Here is a 23,324-nt window from a genome sequence, read left to right on the forward strand (position 1 = left end):
TTATTAATTTCTGTCTTTGCCAGGGCCTAGTACCATGCTTGGCACGCAGAAGATATTTGGTAAATACCATTTTAAAACCTTCCCCCCTCCTCAACTTTTTATTTAATATATATTATTGGGGAGTCTGTATTAAGTGATTCTTTGTGTTTACTGTTTGATAATCTTATACACCTCACAAGAATTTTGTGGCTTGGATGAAGCAGGTAAATATCCTTGTTTTATATATGCATGGCGCAAGTGAGGCTCAAAGAAATTGTGTTCTTTCTCAAGGTTAAGACCTTTACGACAGTTCTGGGATCAGAATGTAGGTCTCTGGAATCATCGCTTATTTCTCTTTCCATTATACCATGCTGTATTAGATATTTAACATATGTAAGGAGATAAATGCTAAATTGAGTACTATGTTTTCCTTACATGAAGAGATGTGTTTGTGTTTAATGTGAGATTGTTTAAGCAGTGTCGCTACTTGAAATTCTACCTGCGCTGGAGGCTTTGAGGCACTTTTATTCAGCGTACTTTTTCTTTTTTGTTGTGGTATGATGTAGAATGTTTTAATGTTTGGCCTGTTTTTTGATTTCCAATAGAAGTAACCAGTGTTAACAGTTGCATTAACATCCTTCCATGCCCTTCTTGACACTGATAGAAACATAGGTTTACATTTATAAGGTTTTTTCCTAATTTGATATATGTGAATGTCTATTATTCTTAATCTGTTGCTAGATATTCAGATTTTTTCTGGTTCTCTTCCACCACAAACCATGTAGTAACTCTCTTTGTACATATATCTTTAATACCAGAATGGGCCCTTAATAGATGTTTGCTGAATAGAGCAAACTGAGGCACAGAATGGCATGAATGCCCAGTCACATTGTTAGTTAACCCAACTTTTTTTTCTTTTTTAACCACTGTTTTTTTGCAGTAGTCTAAAGCCTTCTCTAGCTTTTACTTGAAAATCATATGAAAAATTAGAAAGCGCCCACACTTTGAAACCTGATGTGGGTTTTAATTAGTTTTCTGGCACATACTAGCTGTAGTGAATGAATATAGGCAAGTTGATTAATATCCAAAGCCTCTCGCATTAAATTCTTACCTTGCAGAGATTAGAGAAAATACATTTAAAGCACTTTACGTAGAGGACATAAAAAACTTTGGTAAATATGGTTGTTTTTTGTATTGTGATAATAACACTGGCCAATAGTTGGTGGACCCTTAAAGTGTGCTAGGCACTGAATTAAATTATCTTCTACATTATCTCATTAATTCCTCCAAACAACTCTATGAGTGTGAAGAATGGAGAGTTTAAATGGCTGTATTGCTAGTAAATGTAGGAGCCAGGATTCAAACTCTGGCAGTTTGGAGCCCAAGCTCTTAACCACTACATGATTACTACTGTATGCTAGAGCAGAGTTTCTCAACCTTGGCACTGTTGATATTTTGGGCCAGGTATTCCTTTGTTGTCAGGGGTTGTCCTGTGCAACGTAGGATATCTATCAGCATCCCTGGCCTCTACCAAATAGATGCTAGTAGCATCTCTCCTACCCTCCACACCAGTGACAATAATGACAATAAAAAAAAGTCTATCATTGCCAAATGTTCCCTGGGGAGCAAAATCACCCTAGTTGAGAACTGCTGTCTTAGAAGGATATTTGGGAGAGGAGGAGGAGATGTGACTCTGAAGTAGTTGAAAATATACAGTTGGAATTCAGGATAAGGATCAGAACTAAAGATGTGATTTGAAAGTTACTGTTAAGTGTTAGTTATTTGCTTTCCCAGAAAAAAAAGTATAGAGTAAGAAAAAATAATAATAATACAAGGCTAAAGACAGAGCTGGAGAAATGGAACAGTTGAGTGAAAAAGAGTGGATAGAGGAGCCAGAGATTGAGAGAGAGAGAAGGAACAGTCATAGAGTGGTAATTCAATGAAAATAAACTCTTCAAACTCTTTAAATTATGAATATACTCCCACTGTAAATAATTGGATATATTAAAGGAAGTAATGAGATTTGGCTGTGAGCTTTATTAGTTTTACCATTTTGTTTTGTCATGTCTTGCATTTCCTTTAGTAATATTTTATTTCATGTTGAAGGAAAAAATGAATTATTCTGTTTACTGAAGAAAATAATTTATTATTTCAGGTTGCCGAGGAGCCCAAGTAGAAGAAATATGGAGTTTAGAGCCTGAGAATTTTGAAAAATTAAAGTAAGTATAATTTTAGTCGTGTTAATAATATGTATATACTTTAGCAAACTTAAAGGATATTCAGATTTGCTTATTTTACTTGGATTACTCTAGGTTGAATACGTTATGTCGTTTAAGTCTCTTCAATCCTGTGAGATAGTTACTATTATTCTTTTTTTATAACCAAGAACCTGAGGCTGATAGGTAACTTGCAAGGGAGTCAAACCTAAGTCTCTGTAATTCCATATCCACAAAGTACTGGTTGGTTGATTTTTTTTTTTTTTTTTACAAAATTCACTTATAAATCAATAGTGTTAGAACATGGAACACATTTTAACTTAAAAAGCAAGAACAATAGGTCAGTGTACTAAAGCATATTTGACAGATAATATATATTTGTAGTAATCCAGAACTTGCCTACACACTATCACATTGCCTCTTGGGAAAGTTATATTTAAAGTTCCAAATGTTGATGCCAGAAACAACTTTTCTCCTTCCCCCATCTTTCTGACCAGAATCACCTCTCTTAACTTCTCCTTACCCCTGACCACCATGCCCTCAAACATTGACCCTGTATCTTCAAATGGAGGGCTAGAGGAATTTTCACTGGCGGGAGCCTTGGAGTCTGGAATGGGGTCAGGGAATAATCTTTTAAAAGGGAAAATAGGGACTTAGGGATATGCTAACTGTTGTTAATAGTAAGAAGGCGATAGGTAGTTTGCTTCTTCCTACCTTTCTCTTCCCCATAAAAAGAGCAATCGCTTTAGATAAAATGAGATCATTTGTGGCTAAGATCAGGGAAGGTTAATTAAAAATGGATCATTTGAACTGTCTTTAAAAAGATGGGAGCCAGGCATGGTGGCATATGCCTGCAGTTGTAGCTACTCAGGAGGCTGAGGCGGGAAGATCGCTTGAGCCCAGGAGCTCAAGTCCAGCCCACGCAACATAGTGAGACCCCATGTCTAAAATAAAATTGAATCAAATAAAAAGATAGGAAACATTTTTTTTTTGAAACAGTCTCACTCTGTCACCTAGGCTGTAGTGCAGTGGTGTGATCTCGGCTCACTGCAGCCTCTGCCTCCTGGGTTCAAGTGATTTTTCTGCCTCAGCCTCCCAAGTAGCTGGGATTACAGCCACACTTCGCCACGCCTGGCTAATTTTTTTGTTTTGTTTTTGTTTTTTTAGTAGAGATGTGGTTTCACTATGTTGTCCAGGCTGGTCTCGAACTCCTGGCCTCAAGTAATCTACCCACCTCAGCCTCCCAAAGTGCTGGAATTACAGGCTTGAGACACCATGCCCAGCCCTGAGGATAGGAAAAGTTTTTTGTGGGGTGGGAGGCAGTTGTGATAGATAGACAAGAAGGAATTTCGAAGTAGTGATTTAATGTTTTGCACTCAAAAACAGTTCCTTTAGGAAAGTGGATGATTTCATTATGTATGAGATGGTAGCGTCAATTCATACTGCAATATGAGGATTTTTCATGAATCCAATAATATATGAAGGTTACTTCCTATATTTAATATAGATAATATATGCTATCAGCCATTTATCTATAAACATGTTACATGAACTTTATATATTTTGGAGTTCAGCCAGCTTCTGGTTTTACTATATTCTTATTTTTTAAGTGAGGTGATATCGGGTAGAAATGAATAGTCTACAGATTTGAGAATAAACCTTTCACTACAATTTTATTTTAATTGATATAATTTTAAGTTGTATTAGCGTCTTCTAAGGCAACAGTCTAGTGACTGTGAATGGCAGTAGTGATCTTTTAAAAATTTCCCATATTTACTTCATTTGCATTATATTTGTTAGATAACTGACTAAAATTTTATAGATTAACAATGTATTATGAAAGAAGCAGGGTTTGATGTCATTAATTTGTATTTTATTTTGTAGGCCAGTTCATGGGTTAATTTTTCTTTTCAAGTGGCAGCCAGGAGAAGAACCAGCAGGATCTGTGGTTCAGGACTCCCGACTTGACACGATATTTTTTGCTAAGCAGGTATGGTCCTTGGATACCCTGAAAAGTCTCAAGAGCAACCCTTTTTATAAACAAGACTCTAGTTTACTACTGTTTGCTACTAGTGTAGTGGTCCTCAAACTCTTACACTCTTAAAAATTATTGACATCTCCACTTACACTCTTAAAGCTCATTTGACATCTCAAAAGAGCTTTCGTTTCTGGGATTATCAATGTTTTCCATATTAGACATTAAAACTGAAACATTTTAATAATATTTAGGCCAGGCATGGTGGCTTATAACTGTAATCCCAGCACTTTGGGAGGCCGAGGCAGGAGGATCCCTTGAGCCCAGGAATTTGTTTTTTCTTTTTTTGAGATGGAGTCTTGCTCTGTCGCCCAGGCCAGAGTGCAGTGGTACGAGGCTCATTGCAACCTCCGCCTCCCAGGTTCAAGCAGTTCTCCTGCCTCAGCCTCCCAAGAAGCTAGGATTACAGGCACACACCACCACACCAGGCTATTTTTGTATTTTTAGTAGAGATGGGGTTTCACCATGTTGGCCAGGCTGGTCTCAAACTCCTGACCTCTCAGGTGATCCACCCGCCTTGGCCTCCCAAAGTGCTGGGATTACAGGCATGAGCCACTGTGCCTGGCTGAGCCCAGGAATTTGACACCAGCCTGGGAAACATGAAGAGACCCGTCTCTATAAAACAAAAACAAAAAAATAAATTAGCTGGGCATGGTGGTGGCATGCCTGTGGTCCCAGCTACTTGGGAAGCTGAGGTGGGAGCACTGCATGAGCCCAGAATATGGAGGCTGAGTGAGATATGTTCACACCACTACACTCCAGCCTGGGCAACAGAGCTTGACCCTGTCTCAAAAAAATTAAAAGAAAAAAAGAATTATGAATAGATTTGAAAGTAACAACAATAAACTTGTTACATGTTAACATCGATAACATTTTTTAATGAAAAATAACTATAGTTACCAAAAAATTAGCTAGAAGATTGCATTGTTTTACATTTTTGCAAATCTTTTAAATGGCTGCCTTAATAGCACAGCAGGATCCTATCTGCTTCTTCATTCAATCTGTTGCAATGTTTTTGTTTTGTTTTGCTTTTGGTTGAAGTCAATAAAAAAAGTTCTGTCTCACACATATGTGTAGTTGGAAAAGGAGAAATATTATCTTTTTCAGGTAAATATGATATTCTTTGACAGTATGTCAAAGCTTTAAAAGTATTGCTTTCTCAAAGGTTAGTTGTAATGTAAAATTTGTACTTTGTTATGGTAAAATCCTTTGGATTATGTTGCCCTTCAAATGGATCTTTTATTCCTGTATGATTTTGTAACATAGTACATTTACTGATTTATGAATGTCTTCTAAGTGTTGACACATTAGATATGATATTATCGAGAAGTTAAGTTACCCATAGCAAACCTTTTAAGCTCACAGTGGGAGATCTAAGTTTTACAAAATTCTAATTTTTAAATTTTCACTTGAAAATTCAAATTTTATCAACAACAACAAATACTACTAGGTGTTTGTTCACAAAGCCACAGACTGATTTAACTCATTTTTAGGAAAATATCTGCCAGATATCCTTGTCTGGAAAACCACATTTGTCTCTCGCTTGTTCTTTCAAGCAAAAATGATGTTCCAAGGAAAAAAGCTAACAATTTAGCTTACAAATCAATTGCTGAAGTACTTTCTTCAAGATAACTAGCATATCTTGGTATACAGCAGTAGTTCTTTATTTGTACTTCCTATTTCATTCCACAGAATATTAAAGACTTGTACTCCAAGGTCAAAATTTGATAAAAATAAGTTTTACTGCTTTATCAAAGACTTTTTTTTAGTAAAACTTGCTTTTGTTTTGTTTCTTTTTTTAAAACTCTTATGTATGTCAGTGACATAGTTTAATGTCATTGCCTAGATTCATGCTAAAATACCAGCAGTTTTACACACTGTTGCTTTTATGCCAACAGTGCAGACGGAAAAGAAGAGGAAAAGGCAAAAACTGTCTTAGAATTATAATGGAAACCATTTTGAGCTCACAGACTCCTTGGAAAGGGTCTTAGGAATTCTTAGAGCTCCATAGATAATACTTTGATTGCATTTGTTTGAAAATTGCGCTTATTTCTGAGACCCAAAAACTTGCTTAGAATAGTCTGATTAACCTTTAGAAAGGTGGAAAATAAAACTGCTTATTCTCATTACTGCCCTTGAGATAAAGCTTTTGCTACTAAGTAACTTGATTTCTTTTTTCTTTTATTTTATTGCTGCTTTCCATTTTCCTCTGACTTTTTTGAATTGAGCATTCTTAGAGAAATTAGAACTTCTTGCTTTTACCTTAAGGAAAATAGCGTTTTTTATAGTGTAGTTAAAAATGTATCATTTTTTTTTTTCGATAGCAGAACTTAACATTACAGAAATATAAATATAGTGATGAACATAAATATCCTTATAATCCTACACCCATCTCTACTAACCTTTTAACAGTTTGACTCATCCATTTAATCAACAAGTAATCATTGAGCACCTACTTTGCTAGGCATTGTTTTAGATACTACATGTATAATAGTTAATAAGAGAGGCATGCTCAACAACTATAATAATAGTAATAATACAAACAGTAGGCAACATTTACCGCCCTTGTTGTGTGCCAGATATTGTAATTTAGGTATATTATTTAATATTTGCGACAACCCCATGAGGTTATCTTCATTTCACAAATAAAGAAATTGAGGCCTAGAAAAATTATTTGCCTGAGATCACACAGATAATATGTAGTACATCCAGAACTTAAATCCAAGTATAAAACCCAGGTTTGTGACTCCATATGTCATACTTCCTCCCACATTTTCTGTTCATATGCTAACATGTTTTCTTATAATTTTGTTTGCTAAAATTGGATTATTATGCAGAATATTTTGTTTTTTTCACTTAGTAATGAAAGTTTGACTTTGTTTCATTTCAATAGACATAATAAATATTAGTTAACATTTATTGAAGGCTTACTAAGTACTTTTATATATTTAAAATGATTATATTTTAAATTTATATATACAAAATTATAAATTTATATATAAATTTAATTATTTATATATTCTATAAATATATAAATTATTATATTTAAATATATTTAATATTTAAAATTATTAATCTGATCCCTTACAACAGTTATCTGGTTTTGCAGGCTCCTCCTCATTTTACAGATATGGAAACCGAGTTCTAGAAAGGATAAGAAAAACTTGATCATGTTATGTAGCTAGTCAGTGGCAGAGCTAGGGTGCAAACCCGGGCACTGTGGCTCTGAAGTCTGTACTATTAACCTTATCACAGCATTGCCTCCCTTAGTGTTCTTGGTATAAATATCCTATAATTTAATTAATTAATCTTTTAGTAGTCAACATTTTGAGTTTCTAATTATTTCCCTAATCTAAATAATCTGGTCGGGCATGGTGGCTCATGTTTGTAATCCTGTGATTTTGGAAGGCTGAGGTGGCAGAATCACTTGAGCCCAGGAGTTTGAGACCAGCCTGGGTGATATAGGGCAACCCTGTCTCTAAAAAAAATAAAAAGTTAGCCAGACTTGGTAGCACACGCCTGTAGTCTTAGCTACTCTGGAGGCTGAGGTGGGAGGATTGCTTGAGCCCAGGAGGTTGAGGCTGCAGTAAGCTATGGTCATGCCACTGCACTCCAGCCTGGGCAGCAGAGCAAGACCTGTCTCAAAAACAAAACAAAAAATCCAAATAGTCCATTTATATAATATTTTTGTACTTATGTATCATTATACATATAGTAACTATAATTTTAAATCCACAGTTGTTTGTAAATTTTAAGATCTAGGTAGTAGAGAAAAGCTAGGGGACAGATGAGTTTGAAAGTCTATCAGGTGATTTTTCTCCTTTTTAAAAATGTTTTTATTTTTTCAGTGTATATAAGCATATATGCCATTATAAAAATTTAAACATTATAAAGTGGATGCTGTAGAAAATTAAAGTGTCTTATAATCTCTGCTTTAGACATAACCACTGAAAACAATTTATATTTTTACAGATTTTTTCCCATGTATGTTTGTGTATATTTGTGTTAGGTTATTCTTGCATTGCTATAAAGAAATACCTGAGACTGGGTAATTTATAAAGAAAAGGTTTAATTGACCTACAGTTCTGCAGGCTTTATAGGAAGCCGGGTGCTAGCATCTGCTCGGCTTCTTGGGAGGCCTCAGGAAGCTGTTACTCATGGTGGTAGGCAAAGCAGGAACAGACATCTTACATGGCTGAGCTGGAGCGAGAGAGAAAGAGAGTGGGGGACACACTTCTAAATGATCAGATTTTGAGGAACAGCTCACTTAACACCAAGAGGATGGCCTAAGCCATTCATAAGGGATCCACCCCCATGATCCAAACACCTCCCACCAGACCCCATCTTCAGCATTGAGGATTACATTTCAACATGAGGTTTGGGCAGGAACAAATTTACAGACTGTATCAGTAAATTAATTAATTGTGTTTCTTCCACACTAAACTGTAAACCTGGGAGTTAGGGATTTTGTTTTTATATTCAGTCCTTGGTACATGGTACGTATCCAATAAATGCAGACCGAACTGTTCATCTTTAATATTACTATTAAAGTGCTAGAATTTACTAACACTAAGATACTAATGATGTCCGATTTATAGAGACCTAGCTATATTTAAGGTATAAGAAAGTACTCTATAAAGAAAGAAAAAAATGATAGTAGAGTATGAATTTATAATTTCTGGAGTCCCTTGATATTTTTTAGTTCTGTGTTATATTTGTATTATTCCAGTTGTGTTTATGAAAGTGTCAGATTAGTGATTCCCCATATCATTGTTTTGGTACTTTATTTTGCTAACAGTTCGTATTAAACTGACAGGTCAATAATTCACCATTAATATCTGTCAGTCTTTTTAGTATGTGCCTCTTATAAGTCTGTGCTAGGAGAGTTATATATTACATCAATATGTAATAGTTGATTTTAGGTTTCAAGGGCTTACAGTAATAATTTCCAATCCAGGATGTCTGGAGTATTTTCAGAAATTTGAAAAAATTTAATGAAATCATATTTATTTGATAAGGTTATACAGATTAACTAAATGGCATTTATAATGGGATTACCTCAATATAGAGAGGTAACACTGGCTATTTTGTGCTGATCATATACTCTAATTCAAGAGGGTTATATGTGTGTGCATGTCTGTGTATCATTGGTTAATAAAATATTGAGGAAAGAAATATATCCTAGTAATTGCAATTTGTATATAAGGATCCAGAAATGAAATTTTGATAACTGTTCTCCCTCCACAAAATATTGTAGTCTTGTTATTTCACTGATGAGAGAGCTGAGGTGTGATTTACTTGCTTGAAATCATGCTGCAGTGGTACTGGATTTGTGTGACTCCATCTGTTCAGTCTTTCAGGAAAGAATGACTGAATACCTACAATCTGCCAGATACTGTGGTGCTTGGAGAATGAAAAAGTGCCATGATTCCTGCCCTCAAATATGCTTAGAGTTTAGTGGAAGCAATTGATATTCATCAATTAAATGTTAAATTACAATGATGATAAGTGCCGAATGGAGTGAAATGAGGACTATATTACGAAGTTTAGGAACTATCCACAAAACTACCCTCACTTTGAACACCAACTGTAGAGTTCGACCAAGACCACCTTCACTTCTGACAGCATTGCAACTTTGTGGTGGGGGGATCCCCAGATCATCCTCAGGTTCTATAATTGGTTAGAAGACTCATAGATGTTACTGAAAGCTGCTATACTCATGATTATGGCTTATTACAACAAAAGAATATAGATTAAAATTAGCCAAAGGAAGAGCCACATGGGGTAGAGTTCAGGAAAGTTCCATGTGCAGAGCTTCCAGTTGTCTTCTCCCAGTAGTGTCACAGACAGTGCTCACTATTCTGGCAATGCTGTGTGACAATATGCAGAGTATTGCCATCCAAGGAACTGCATCCGATTCTTGGTGTCCAAAGTTTTTATTGGACCTTGGTCACATAACCTGGTTGGCCACCCATGTGCCTGACCTTAGTCTCCAGCCTCACAGGAGGTTGAGCTGATAATCTTGACCCAGTACCCCCACCCTGAGTCACATTATTAGACTATCAGTGTGGCCCAAAGCCCTCAGGTAAACAGAGACACTCTTAGGCATTCAAGGACTTAGAGCTCATCTCCCAGGAACCAAGGGCAAAGCCCAGGCCTCTCTTTGGGCAAGGTTAATTTCTTTACTATATTCATAAAAGTGGGACATCTTGTCAGAGAGAAAGCCTGTCTGAGTAAGTGACAATTCAGCTGAAATCTAAAGGTTAAGTAGGTATTAACTAAGGGAGAGAGGTTCAAGATCATTCCAGATTAATTACAGCTTTATAGCAAAAGTGAGTAAGACTACTAAAAGGTACAGGAAGAAGACCAGTGTAGCTGAACTGTGCAGAGCAAAGGGGAGATGTCGTGAGATATGAAGCAGAACAGGAAATACGTTAGCCAGGATTAGATACAGTTAGGCATAGGCATAAAAAAAAAATAGTTTATAAGAAATAGTTGTTTTTTTTTTTTAATACTCAAGAGCTGTCAAGGCTCCAGGCTCTTTTGTTTTGCTCCTTTGTGTATGTTTTCTATTCCAAAGGTTATTTCACGGTCCAAGATGATTTCTGGAGCTTCAGCCATTCTTTCTCAATTCCGCATTCAGACAGGAGGAAGGCAGTGAAACCCCGGCTCTACTAAAAATACAAAAAATTAGCCGGGCGTGGTGGCGGGCACCTGTAGTCCCAACGGGAGGCTGAGGCAGGAGAATGGCATGAACCTGGGAGGCAGAGCTTGCAGTGAGCGGAGATGGCGCCACTGCACTCCAGCCTGTGCTCAGAGCGAGACTCTGTCTCAAAAAAAAAGAAAAAAAAAAACAGACATGAGGAAGGGGAAAGTACACTCCTTTCCCTCTTTCCCTTTTATAGAATTTGCCCGTGTCACATGCATACTTGTCTCTGGCCAAAACTCAGTCATTTGAGTTAGCAGTAGAGGACACTAAGAAAGTTGTCTTCATTCCAGGTGGTCATGAGCCTAGATAAAATTTATGTACTCTAGACAGGGCATTTTAGGCTGTGATTGAGACTTTTGTCTGTATCTTTAGAGTAATAGAAAGTTACTGAAGTGTTTTAAGAAGAGTGTCATGAACAGATTTTCATTTATTATTTTTTAATAATGTCTTTTTATTATCTTTTTACTATTTCTTTTTTTATTTTTTTTTAATTTTTTTATTATTGTACTTTAAGTTTTAGGGTACATGTGCACAATGTGCAGGTTTGTTACATATGTATCCATGTGCCATGTTGGTGTGCTGTACCCATTAACTCGTCATTTAGCATTAGGTGTATCTCCTAATGCTATCCCTTCCCCCTCCCCCCCCCACAACAGTCCCCAGAGTGTGATATTCCCCTTCCTGTGTCTATGTGTTCTCATTGTTCAATTCCCACCTATGAGTGAGAACATGTGGTGTTAGGTTTTTTGTCCTTGTGATAGTTTACTGAGAATGATGATTTCCAGTTTCATCCATGTCCCTACAAAGGACATGAACTCATCATTTTTTATGGCTGCATAGTATTCCATGGTGTATATGTGCCACATTTCCTTTTTCCAGTCTATCGTTGACAGGCATTTGGGTTGGTTCCAAGTCTTTGCTATTGTGAATAGTGCTGCAATAAACATACGTGTGCATGTGTCTTTATAGCAGCATGATTTATAGTCCTTTGGGTATATACCCAGTAATGGGATGGCTGGGTCAAATGGTATTTCTAGTTCTAGATCCCTGAGGAATTGCCGCACTGACTTCCACAATGGTTGAACTAGTTTACAGTCCCACCAACAGTGTAAAAATGTTCCTATTTCTCCACATCCTCTCCAGCACCTGTTGTTTCCTGCCTTTTTAATGATGGCCATTCTAACTGGTGTGAGATGGTATCTCATTGTGGTTTTGATTTGCATTTCTCTGATGGCCAGTGATGATGAGCATTTTTTCATGTGTTTTTTGGCTGCATAAATGTCTTCTTTTGAGAAGTGTCTGTTCATGTCCTCTGCCCACTTTTTGATGGGGTTGTTTGTTTTTTTCTTGTAAATTTGTTTGAGTTCCTTGTAGATTCTGGATATTAACCCTTTGTCAGATGAGTAGGTTGTGAAAATTTTCTCCCATTCTGTAGGTTGCCTGTTCACTCTGATGGTAGTTTCTTTTGCTGTGCAGAAGCTCTTTAGTTTAATTAGATCCCATTTGTCAATTTTGGCTTTTGTTGCCATTGCTTTTGGTGTTTTAGACATGAAGTCCTTGCCCATGCCTATGTCCTGAATGGTAATGCCTAGGTTTTCTTCTAGAGTTTTTATGGTTTTAGTTCTAACATGTAAGTCTTTAATCCATCTTGAGTTAATTTTTGTATAAGGTGTAAGGAAGGGATCCAGTTTCAGCTTTCTACATGTGGCTAGCCAGTTTTCCCAGCACCATTTATTAAATAGGGAATCCTTTCCCTATTGCTTGTTTTTGTCAGGTTTGTCAAAGATCAGATAGTTGTAGATATGCAGCATTATTTCTGAGGGCTCTGTTCTGTTCCATTGATCTATATCTCTGTTTTGGTACCAGTACCATGCTGTTTTGGTTACTGTAGCCTTGTAGTATAGTTTGAAGTCAGGTAGCGTGATGCCTCCAGCTTTGTTCTTTTGGGTTAGGATTGACTTGGCTATGCGGGCTCTTTTTTGGTTGCATATGAACTTCAAAGTAGTTTTTTCCAATTCTGTGCAGAAAGTCATTGGTAGCTTGATGGGGATGGCATTGAATCTATAAATTACCTTGGGCAGTATGGCCATTTTCACGTTATTGATTCTTCCAACCCTTGAGCATGGAATGTTCTTCCATTTGTTTGTATCCTCTTTTATTTCATTGAGCAGTGGTTTGTAGTTCTCCTTGAAGAGGTCTTTCACATCCCTTGTAAGTTGGACCCCTAGGTATTTTCTTCTCTTTGAAGCAATTGTGAATGTAAGTTCACTCATGATTTGGCTGTCTGTCTGTTATTGGTGTATAAGAATGCTTGTGATTTTTGTACATTGATTTTGTATGCTGAGACTTTGCTGAATTTAGAAGAGGCCATTTTGGCTCCAGTGTTGGGAATGCGTTTGAGAAGTAGTGTAGGACATGAGTAGATGTAAGTTAGGAGGCTTTTGCAGAAGTCCATGTGATAGTAAACAAAAAACTGGAAGTAAAGAGACATGTGAATAGATTTGAATAAAGTATTAGCACCTTTAATGTGTAATAGATTAGATGTGAGGATGGAGGAGGAAGACATTATGATGATGGCTGTTTTTCTTTTTTCCTAAAAAGTTGCTCTTAAGGTACCCAGAATGGGATTATAAGAATCCTTGGTTAGTAACACATATATATGATTGGTTTACTCATGGTCTCCTTTTATTTATTTGATTATTTTAAGAAACAAGTGCCTAAGAACCTACTGCTGAAATAAACTTTGTCTATGTTATTTCCTTCTGTCCCACCCATCGTTCAATGTACTTCTCGTTTTCCCTTTCTCCATCCAGTGTAACCCTTATGTTGCATTCTGTTTATCATTTTCTTTTTATGTATTTTTTGTAATCCTGAAAAAGGTGTTTGTAAATAAAATTTTAACTTGATAAAAAGTATCGTGCTCTATATACATTTTGGGAGTGTTTTTTTTTCTATTTTTGGAGATAGGATCTCGCTTTGTCACCTAGGCTGGAGTGCAATGGCATGATCACGGCTCATTGTAGCCTCAACCTCCTGCCTCAGCCTCCTGAGTAGCTGGGACTACAGATGCACACCACCACGCCCTGCTAATTTTTTATATTTTTTGTAGAGACAGAATCTCATTATGTTACTCAGACTGGTCTCTAACTCCTAGACTCAAATGATTCTCCCACCTTTGCCCTCACAAAGTGCTGGGATTACAGATGTGAACCATTATGCCTAGCCTACTTTTTTCACTTAATATTCTATTGTTAAGATTCATCCATAAGTTTATTATGATAGTTCATTTATTTTGCATGCTATATGATACCAGCTGCACTAACATGCTACAGTTTACTTACTCTTCTGTAGTTTGTTCTTTGGGTTTTCAATTTGAGTTACTGTGAATTGTGTTGCTGTAAACATTTTTTATACATGTGCAAGTTTCTCCTGGTATATACCTAGAAGTAGAATGAGTATTTCATCTAATATGTAAATGTGCAACTTTTGGAGGAAATATCCAAACGTTTTCTGAAGTAGCTGTTTAAATTTGCGCTTCCACTAGCAATGTGTAGGAGTTGTTACAAAGCCACATATTATATAACACGTGGCATTGCTAGGCTTTTAAATTTTTGTCAGCTAATTGGTTCCAAAATGCTACTTCATTTTTGTCTTGGCTTATGTCTCCCTGATCACTAATCATGTTGAAACGCTCTTCATGTGCTTAGCAGCCATATGTATTTCCTCTGTGAAATTCTTGTTTATATTATTTTTCAATGGGGTTAATTGTGCTTTTTTTTAAAAAAATTATTGATACATAGTAGATGTACATATTTTGGGGATATGTGTGATAATTTAATACATTCATATAATTTATAAATATCAAATTAGTGTAATTGGGATATCAGTCACCTTAAATATTTGTCTTTATGCTAGAAACATTCAAATTATCCTCTTATAGCTATTTTGAAATATAGATTATTGTAAACAATAGGCACCCTACTGATTCGTCAAACACTAGGTCTTCTTTCTTCTATTAAACTGTATATTTGCACCCATTAATCAAACTCCCTTCATCCCCTTCACCCCCTCACCACCCCACCCTTCCCAGCCTCTGGCAACCATCAGTCTACTTTCTATCCTGAAGATTCGCTGTTTTAGCTTTCACATGTGAGTGAGAACATGAGATATTTGTCTTTCTGTGCTTGGCTTATTTCATTTAACATAATGACCTCCATTTCCATATTGCTCCAAATAACAGGATTTCATTCTTTTTTATGGCTGAATAATCTCACATTGTATATATATACTACATTTTCTTTATCCATTCATCCATTGATGGACACTTAAGTTGATTATATATTTTGGCTATTATTAATAGTGCCATAATAAAAACAAGGAGTGCAGATATCTCTTTGATATATTTATTTCCCTTCTTTTGGATCTGTATACCCAATAGTGGATTGCTAGATTATACAGTAGTTCATTTTTTAGTTTTGCATAACCTCCATACAGTTTTCCATAGTAGCTATACTAATTTACATTTCTACCAGTAGTGTTTATGAGGGTTCCCCTTTCTCCACATCCTCACCACTTATCTGTCATTCCCTTTTTGTTAAAAGCCATTTTAACTTGGGTGAGATGATAACATTGTGGTTTTGATTTGCATTGCTCTGATGATTAATGATGTTGAGTATTTTCTTATGTATCTGTTGGCCATTTGTATGTCTTTTGAGAAATGTCTATTCAGATCTTCTGTCCATTTTTAAATCTGATTTTTTTATCTTTTCCTGTTGAGTTGCTTGAGCTTCTTATATATCCTGGTTGTTAATCCCTTATAAGATGGGTAGTTTGCAAATATTTTCTCCCATTCTGTGGGTTGTCTCTTTACTTTGTTGATTGGTTCCTTTGTTATACAGAAGCTTCTTTGATGTAATCCTATTCATTTATTTTTGCTTTTGTTGTCTGTGCTTTTTGAGGTCTTACTAAAAAATTTTTGCCCCAACCAATGTCCTGGAGATTTTCCCCAATGTTTTTCTTATAGTAGCTTCATAGTTTCAAGTCTTATATTTAAGTGTTTAATCCATTTTGATTTGATTTTTGTGTACAGTGGGATACTGGGATCTAGTTTCTTTTTTCTGCAATGGTTATCCAGTTTTCCCAGAACCATTTATTGGAGAGACTACCCTTTCTCTATTGTATATTCTTGGCACCTTTGTTGAAAATGATTTATCTGTAAATGCATGGAGTTATATCTGGATTCTCTATTCTGTTCCATTGGTCTATGTGTCTGTATTTATGCTAGAATCCTGTTGATTTGGTTATTATAGCTTTGTAGTCTATTTTGAAGTCAGGTAATGTGATTCTTCCAGTTTTGTTCTTTTTGCTCAGGATTGCTTTGGCCATCTCGAGTCTTTTGTGTTCCGTATAAATCTGGGGATTGCTTTTTCTGTTTGTGTGAAGAATGCCGCTGGTATTTTGATAGGGAGTGCATTGAATCTGTCCGTTGCTTTCAGTAGAATTGTCATTTTAACAATATTAATTCTTCCAGTTCATGAGCATGGAATATCCAGTTTTTGGTGAACTCTTCATCAGTGCTTTATACTTGTCCTTGTGTAGATCTTGTACTTCTTTGGTTAAATTGATTCTTAGGTATTTTAGATTCTTTTTTTTTTTTTTTTTTTTTTTTTTTTTTTGAGACATAGTCTCACTTAGTCACCCAGGCTGGAGTGTAGTGGCACAATCTTGGCTCAACTTCGCCTCGCCTCCCAGGTTCAAGCTATTCTTGTGCCTCAGCCTCCTGAGTAGCTGGAATTACAGGCATGTGCCACCATGCCAGGCTAATTTTTGTATTTTTAGTAGAGACAGGATTTTGCCATGTTGGCCAGGTTGGTCGCAAACTCCTGGCCTCAAGTGATCTGCCCACCTTGGGCTCCCAAAGTACTGGGATTACAGGCTTGAGCCACTGCACCTGGCCTATTTTATATTCTTTGTAGCTCTTTTAAATAGGATTTTTTTCTTAATTTCTTTTTCAGATTCACTGTTGGCATATATAATAGCAGCTGATTTTTGTATGCTGATTTTGTATTCTTCAACTTTTTTGTTTTTGAGACAGGGTCTTTCTCTGTCTGGAGTGAAGTAGCACAATCGTAGCTCACTATAACCTTGCGCTTCTGGGCTCAAGCAATCCTCCTGCCTCAGCCTCCTGAGTAGCTAAGACTACAACTGTGCGCTAGTACATGTGGCTAATTTTTAGAATTTTCTGTAGAGACAGGGTCTCATTATGTTGCCCAGCTGGTCTTAAACTCCTGGGCTCAAGCATTCCTCCTGCCTCAGCCTCCCAAAGTGCTGGGATTACAGGTGTGAGCTACTGTGCTTGGTTATATCCTGCAACTTTACTGAACTCGTTTATCAGTTCCAAGAGTTTTTTGGTGGTCTTTAGGTTTTTCTAAGATTATGTCAGCTATGAACAGTGCTAATTTTACTTCTTCCTTTCCAGTTTGGATGCCCTTTATTTCCTTCTCTTGCCTGGTTGCTCTAGGCAGGACTTGCAGTATTATGTTGAATAAAATGGTAAAAATGATCATCCTTGTCTTGTTCCTGATCTTAGAGAAAAGATTTTCTTTTTTTTTTTTTGAGATGAAGTCTCACTCTGTTGCCCAGGCTGGAGTGCAGTAGCGCAATCTCGGCTCACTGCAAGCTCCGCCTCCCCAGTTCACACCGTTCTCCTGCCTCAGCCTCCCGAGTAGCTGGGACTACAGGCGTCCGCCACCATGCCCAGCTAATTTTTTGTATTTTTAGTGAAGATGGGGTTTCATTGTGTAGCCAGGATGGTCTTGATCTCCTGACTTCGTGATCTGCCCGCCTCGGCCTCCCAAAGTGCTGGGATTACAGGCATGAGCCATGGTGCCTGGCCTAAGACTTTCATTTTTTTTTAATTCGGTATGATATTAGCTGTGGGTCTGTTTTATATGGCTTTTATTGTGTTGAGGTATGTACCTTCTATACCCAGTGTATTGAGGGTTTTTGTCATAAAGGATGTTAAATTTTATCGAATGCTTTTTTAGCATCTGTTGAAATAATTAGATAGTTTTTTTCTTGATATCACATTTATTGATTAGCATATATTGAACCATCTTGCATCCCTGGATGACTCTTACTTAATCATGGTAAATGACCTTTTTTTTTTTTTTTAAATACTTTAAGTTCTAGGGTACATGTGCACAACGTGCAGGTTTGGTTTGTTACATATGTATACATGTGCCATGTTGGTGTGCTGCACCCATTAGGTAAATGATCTTTTTAATATGGTATTACTTAATTTGGTTTGTTACTATTGAATTTGGTTTGTTACTATTTGGTTGAAGATTTTTGCATCTATTATCATCAGTGATACTGGTCTGTAGTTTTTTTGTTGTGTCCTTGCCTGGTTTTGTTATCAGAATAATGCTGATTTTGTAGAATGAGTTGGAAAGCATTCCTTCTTCTTCAATTTTTTTGAAGAGTTTGAGTAAAATTAGCATTCATTCTTCTTTAAATGTTGGGTAGAATTTAGTAATGAAGTTGTCACATCCTGGGCTTTGCTTTACTTTTAATTATGGCTCTGATCTCATTACTTGTTATTAGATTGTTTAGATTTTTTTATCCCTTCCTGGTTTGGTCTTGGTAGGTTGTATGTATCTAGGAATTTGTCCATTTTTAGATTTTCCAGTTTTTTTGTATATAGCTGTTCATAATAGTTTCTAATGATTCCTTGTATTACTGTGATTTCAGATGTTATGTGTCCTTTTTTGTTTCTGATTTTATTTATTTGGATCGTCTTTCTTTTTTCTTAGCCTGAGTAAAGGTTTGTCAATTTTGTTTACCTTTCCTGAAAATTTTTCATTTCCTTGATCTTAATATTGTCTTTTTAAGTCTCAATTTCATTGATTTCTGCTCTGATCTTTATTATTTCTTTCCTTCTAATAATTTTGGGTTTGGTTTGTTCCTGCTTTTCTAGTTCCTTGGGGTATATAATTAGGTGGTTTATTTGGAGTCTTTCTGCTTTTTTGATATTTTTGCTACGAATTTCCCTCTTAGTATGCTTTTGCCATATCTCATAGATTTTGGTATGCTGTATTTCCATTTTTATTTGTTTCAGTGCATTTTTAAAATTTTTTCTTATTTTCTTTATTGGCCTGTTCATCATTCAGTAGCATGTTGTTTAATCTCTATGTGTTTGTGTAGTTTCCAAGGTTTCTATTATTGATTTCTCGTTTTATTCCATTGTGGTCTGAAAAGAAACTTGGTATTTTTTTTACTATAAATCATACTATTCAGTGATTTATTGAGACTTGTTTTGTGGACTAACATGGTCTATCCTGGATGTATGCTGGATATCCATATGCTGATGAAAATAGTGAAAATAATGTGTGTTTTGCAGCAGTTGGTTGAAATGTTCTGTAAATGTCAGTTAGGTTTATTTGGTTTAGTCTGTAGTTAAATTCTGATGTTTCTTTGTTGGTTTTCTGTCTGCATGATCTGTCAGAGAGAGTAGATAGTAGTATTTGCTTTAGATCTATAAACACTTGCATTATATTTATACACTTGAGAACTCAGGTGTTAGATGTATACATATTTATAATTGTTATATTCTCTTGCTAGATTGACCCCTTTATCATTATGTAGTGACCTTCTCTGTCTGTTTTTATAGTCTTTGCTTTGTAGTCTATTTATCTGATATAAGGATAGTACTCCTGTTCTTTTGGTTTTCAATTGCACAGAATATCTTCTTCCACCCTTTCCCTTTTGGTCTATATATCTTTATAGGTGAAGTGGGTTATTTGTACGTACCATATTATGGGGTTTTATATCTTTATGAACTCAGAGACTCTATGCCTTTTAATTGAAGAATTGAGCCCATTTACAGTCAGTGTTATTATTGATAAGTGAGGACTTATTACTGCCATTTTGTTGCTTGTTTTCTGGTTGTTTTGTAATTGGTCTCTTCCTTTCTTACAGTCTTCCTTTGTTGTTAGGAAATTTTTGTCAGGTGGTATGTTTTAATTTGTTGTTTTTTATTTTTAGTGAATCTATTACAGGTTTTTGCATTGCGGTTACGATGAAGCTTACAAAACATATACATATGACATGTTATTATAAAGAGATAACAACTTAGATTATAAAGAAAAGAATAGAAGCAAAGAAAAAAACTCTACACTTTAACTTTTTACCCCCTGTATTTTGACTTTGTGTTTTGTCAGTATATGTATTTCTTATATTGTCTGTTTCAACAGGTTGCTATTGGTATTACTGTTTGGGGTAGATTTGTCTTTTGGGCCTTATACCAGAGTTATGAGCAGACTGCATACCATAGTGACAATATTATTCTAGGTTTCTTTGTGTATTTACTTTTACCAGTGGATTTTAGACCTTAAAATGTTTTGGTTTTGCGCATTAGTGTTTTTTTCTGTTCAGATTGAAGAACTGCCCTTAGCATTTCTTGTAAGACAAGTCTCATGGTGGCCACTTCTCTCAGCTTTTGTATGGGAAAGACTTTACTTCTCCTTCATATTTGAAGGATAGCTTTGCTGGAGACAGTATTCTTGGATGGCCTTTTTTTTTTTCTTCTTTTAGAATTTGAAAATTTCATCCCACTCCCTCCTGGCCTGCATGGTTTCTGTTGAGAACTCCGTTGCTAGATGAATTGAAGCACCTTTATATATTGTTTGCTTGTTTTCCCTTACTGCCTTTAGGATCCTCTCTTTGTCTTTAACCTTTGAGAGTTTGATTATTGTATGACTTGGAGTAGTTTTCTTTTGGTAGTTTTATTTTTTAGGTGGTTGCCTTTGGCATAAAGACAGGCAGTTCACTTTCATCTATTAATATTATATTTAGCCATCCTGCTAAACTTTTCTATTATCACTAATAATTTTTTTTTCTTGAGTGGGTGTGTTCTTATCAAAATGACCATATCAGGTATAAATAATGGTAGTTTTATTTCCTCCTTTATAATCCTTTTGACTCTAATTTATTTTTCTTGTCTTAATTCCTGGCTAACACCCTCCAATAAAACCACTTGCAACTTAAAAGAGAATGCCTTTTACCATTTCTCCATTTAGGATGATGTTTACTCTAGCTTTTTTATTTTTAATGTTATGTTATTAATTAGTGTGTTTATTATGAAAGTATATTAAATTTTTTCAAATCCTTTTTCTGCCTCTATTGAGATGATCTTCTGTATTTTCTTCCCTTTACTAGGTTAATGCAGTTAATTATGTTTGGATTTTTCTAATATTAAATCATTCTTCCAAACCTGGGATAAGCCCACTTGGTCAGGGTGTATTCTCTTTTTATGCACTATTGGGTTAAATATAGTAGTATTTTGTTTAGGTTTTTGCATTTAAATTTTTGAATGAAATGTGTTAATTTTTCTTCTTCTGTAATGGCTTTGACTTGTTTTAGTATTAAGGTTATCCTGGCTTCATGAAATGAGTTGGAATTTTCTCTTATTTTTAGTGCCTTGAAGAATTTGTGTAAAATTAAGGTGATATACTTCTTCAAAGTTTTGAAGAATTGACCTGTATATCCATGTAGGCCTGGTATTTTCTTTGTGAGAATATTTTAAAATACTGCTTCATTTCAGTAGTTAAGGGACTATTGTGGCTCTTTATTTCTTCTTGAGTTGGCTCTGGTAAGATGTATTTTTTTAAAAGATTTCTTCATTTCAGCTTAAATTTTCAAAATCATTTCATATGGTTGTTATTAATATTCTTTTATTCTTTTAAATCTTATTTTATTTTTAGTTATATTTCTAATTTCTAGATTTCTCACTTGCATGTTTGTGTGATAGTGGTTTTATGTATTATATTAACCTACTACTCTTTATTATTTCATACTTTTATTAGGGTAGGAACCTGGCTGATCTTATTTCTCCTTTTAGCCACCTTCAGTCCTTCCTGTAAATTGACTTAAACTGAATCTTTCTGAACCACTGTTTTGATTATTTTATTTCTGTATTCAAAATGTCTTACTCTTTGGGTAAACTCCTAATTACTCAAGGCCAGTGACTTAACAAGGTAAAGAATAACCCCACTATGACTATAACCACACTAGTACAAATGAGCAATATGCTTATTGTCTCTTGAACAAGAAGCATATCAAACATCTTAATTTGTTCTTTTGTTCACACTGTTCTCACTTTTTAAAGTGAATTTCCGTCTCTATTCTCTAGTTCCTACCAAACTTTCAAACCCCTATTAAAATTTCACATTTGTAAATAAACTTTCTCTGATACTCCAGTATAAAATGATTTTTTCCTTTACTATTTTATTTTTCTGGTGTTCATCCCTTTTTTCTGTGTATCTTTATAGAGTCTTCATGAGCAGGACATTTACACTTTTTTTCAGTATCACTTTCTCGTGGGAAAGATACTGTTACATTCTCAACCTTTTTCCTTGACTATTAACAAATTTAAAATTGTATGTATTTATATTGCTATAGCTATGACTCAATGAAGATTGACAATAATTTTTTTAACATATATATATTTTGTATACTTTAAGTTCTGGGATATATGTGCAGAATGTGCAGGTTTGTTACATAGGTATACACGTGCCATGGTGGTTTACTGCAATAATCAACCCATCGTCTCCATTACGTATTTCTCCTAATGCTATCCCTCCCCTTGCCCCCAACCCCCCGACAAGCCTTGGTGTGTGATGTTCCCCTCCCTGTACCCATGCGTTCTCATTGTTCAACTCCCATTTACGAGTGAGAACATGCGGTGTTTGGTTTTCTGTTCCTCTGTTAGTTTGCTGAGAATGATGGTTTCCAGTTTCATCCACGTCCTTGCAAAGGACTTGAACTCATCCTTTTTTATGGCCACATAGTATTCCATGGTGTGTATGTGCCACATTTCCTTTTTCCAGTCTATCATTGACGGGCATTTGGGTTGGTTCCAAGTCTTTGCTATTGTGAACAGTACTGCAATAAACATACATGTGCATGTTTCTTTATAGTGGAATGATTTAAAATCCTTTGGGTATATACCCAGTAATGGGATTGCTGGGTCAAATGGTATTTCTGGTTCTAGATCCTTGAGGAATCGCCACACTGTCTTCCACAATGGTTGAACGAATTTACACTCCCACCAACAATGTAAAAGCTTTCCTGTTTCTCCACATCCTCTCCAGTATCTGTTGTTTCCTGACTTTTTAATGATTGCCTTTCTAACTGGTGTGAGATGATATCTCATTGTGGTTTTGATTTGCATTTCACTAATGACCAGTGATGATGAGCTTTCTTTCATATGTTTGTTGGCCACATAAATGTCTTCTTTTGAAAAGTGTCTGTTCATATCCTTTGCCCACTTTCTGATGGGGTTGTTTTTTTCTTCTACATTTGTTTAAGTTCTTTGTATATTCTG

The 23,324-nt window shown here is 35.6% G+C and overlaps 1 protein-coding gene across 25 annotated transcripts in view; it reads left to right on the forward strand.

Moving 5' to 3' along the window:
- The window catches only part of UCHL5 (ubiquitin C-terminal hydrolase L5), a 50,124-nt gene that overhangs the window by 6,138 nt on the left and 20,662 nt on the right, over positions 1 to 23,324 (forward strand). For 13 of the 25 annotated variants that reach the window (XM_055235392.2, XM_055235393.2, XM_055235396.2 and 10 more), the window contains exons 2-3: positions 2,135 to 2,198; positions 4,080 to 4,185. In XM_055235392.2, the coding sequence (XP_055091367.2) occupies positions 2,135 to 2,198; positions 4,080 to 4,185 (170 nt within the window). Of the gene's footprint in view, positions 1 to 23; positions 60 to 2,134; positions 2,199 to 4,079; positions 4,186 to 23,324 lie in introns of all 25 variants that reach the window. The other 12 variants (XM_055235379.2, XM_055235391.2, XM_063613740.1 and 9 more) reach the window with 1 other exon arrangement.

The sequence above is a fragment of the Symphalangus syndactylus genome, chromosome 19 (genome assembly GCF_028878055.3).
Source record: "Symphalangus syndactylus isolate Jambi chromosome 19, NHGRI_mSymSyn1-v2.1_pri, whole genome shotgun sequence".
NCBI lineage: Eukaryota > Metazoa > Chordata > Mammalia > Primates > Hylobatidae > Symphalangus > Symphalangus syndactylus.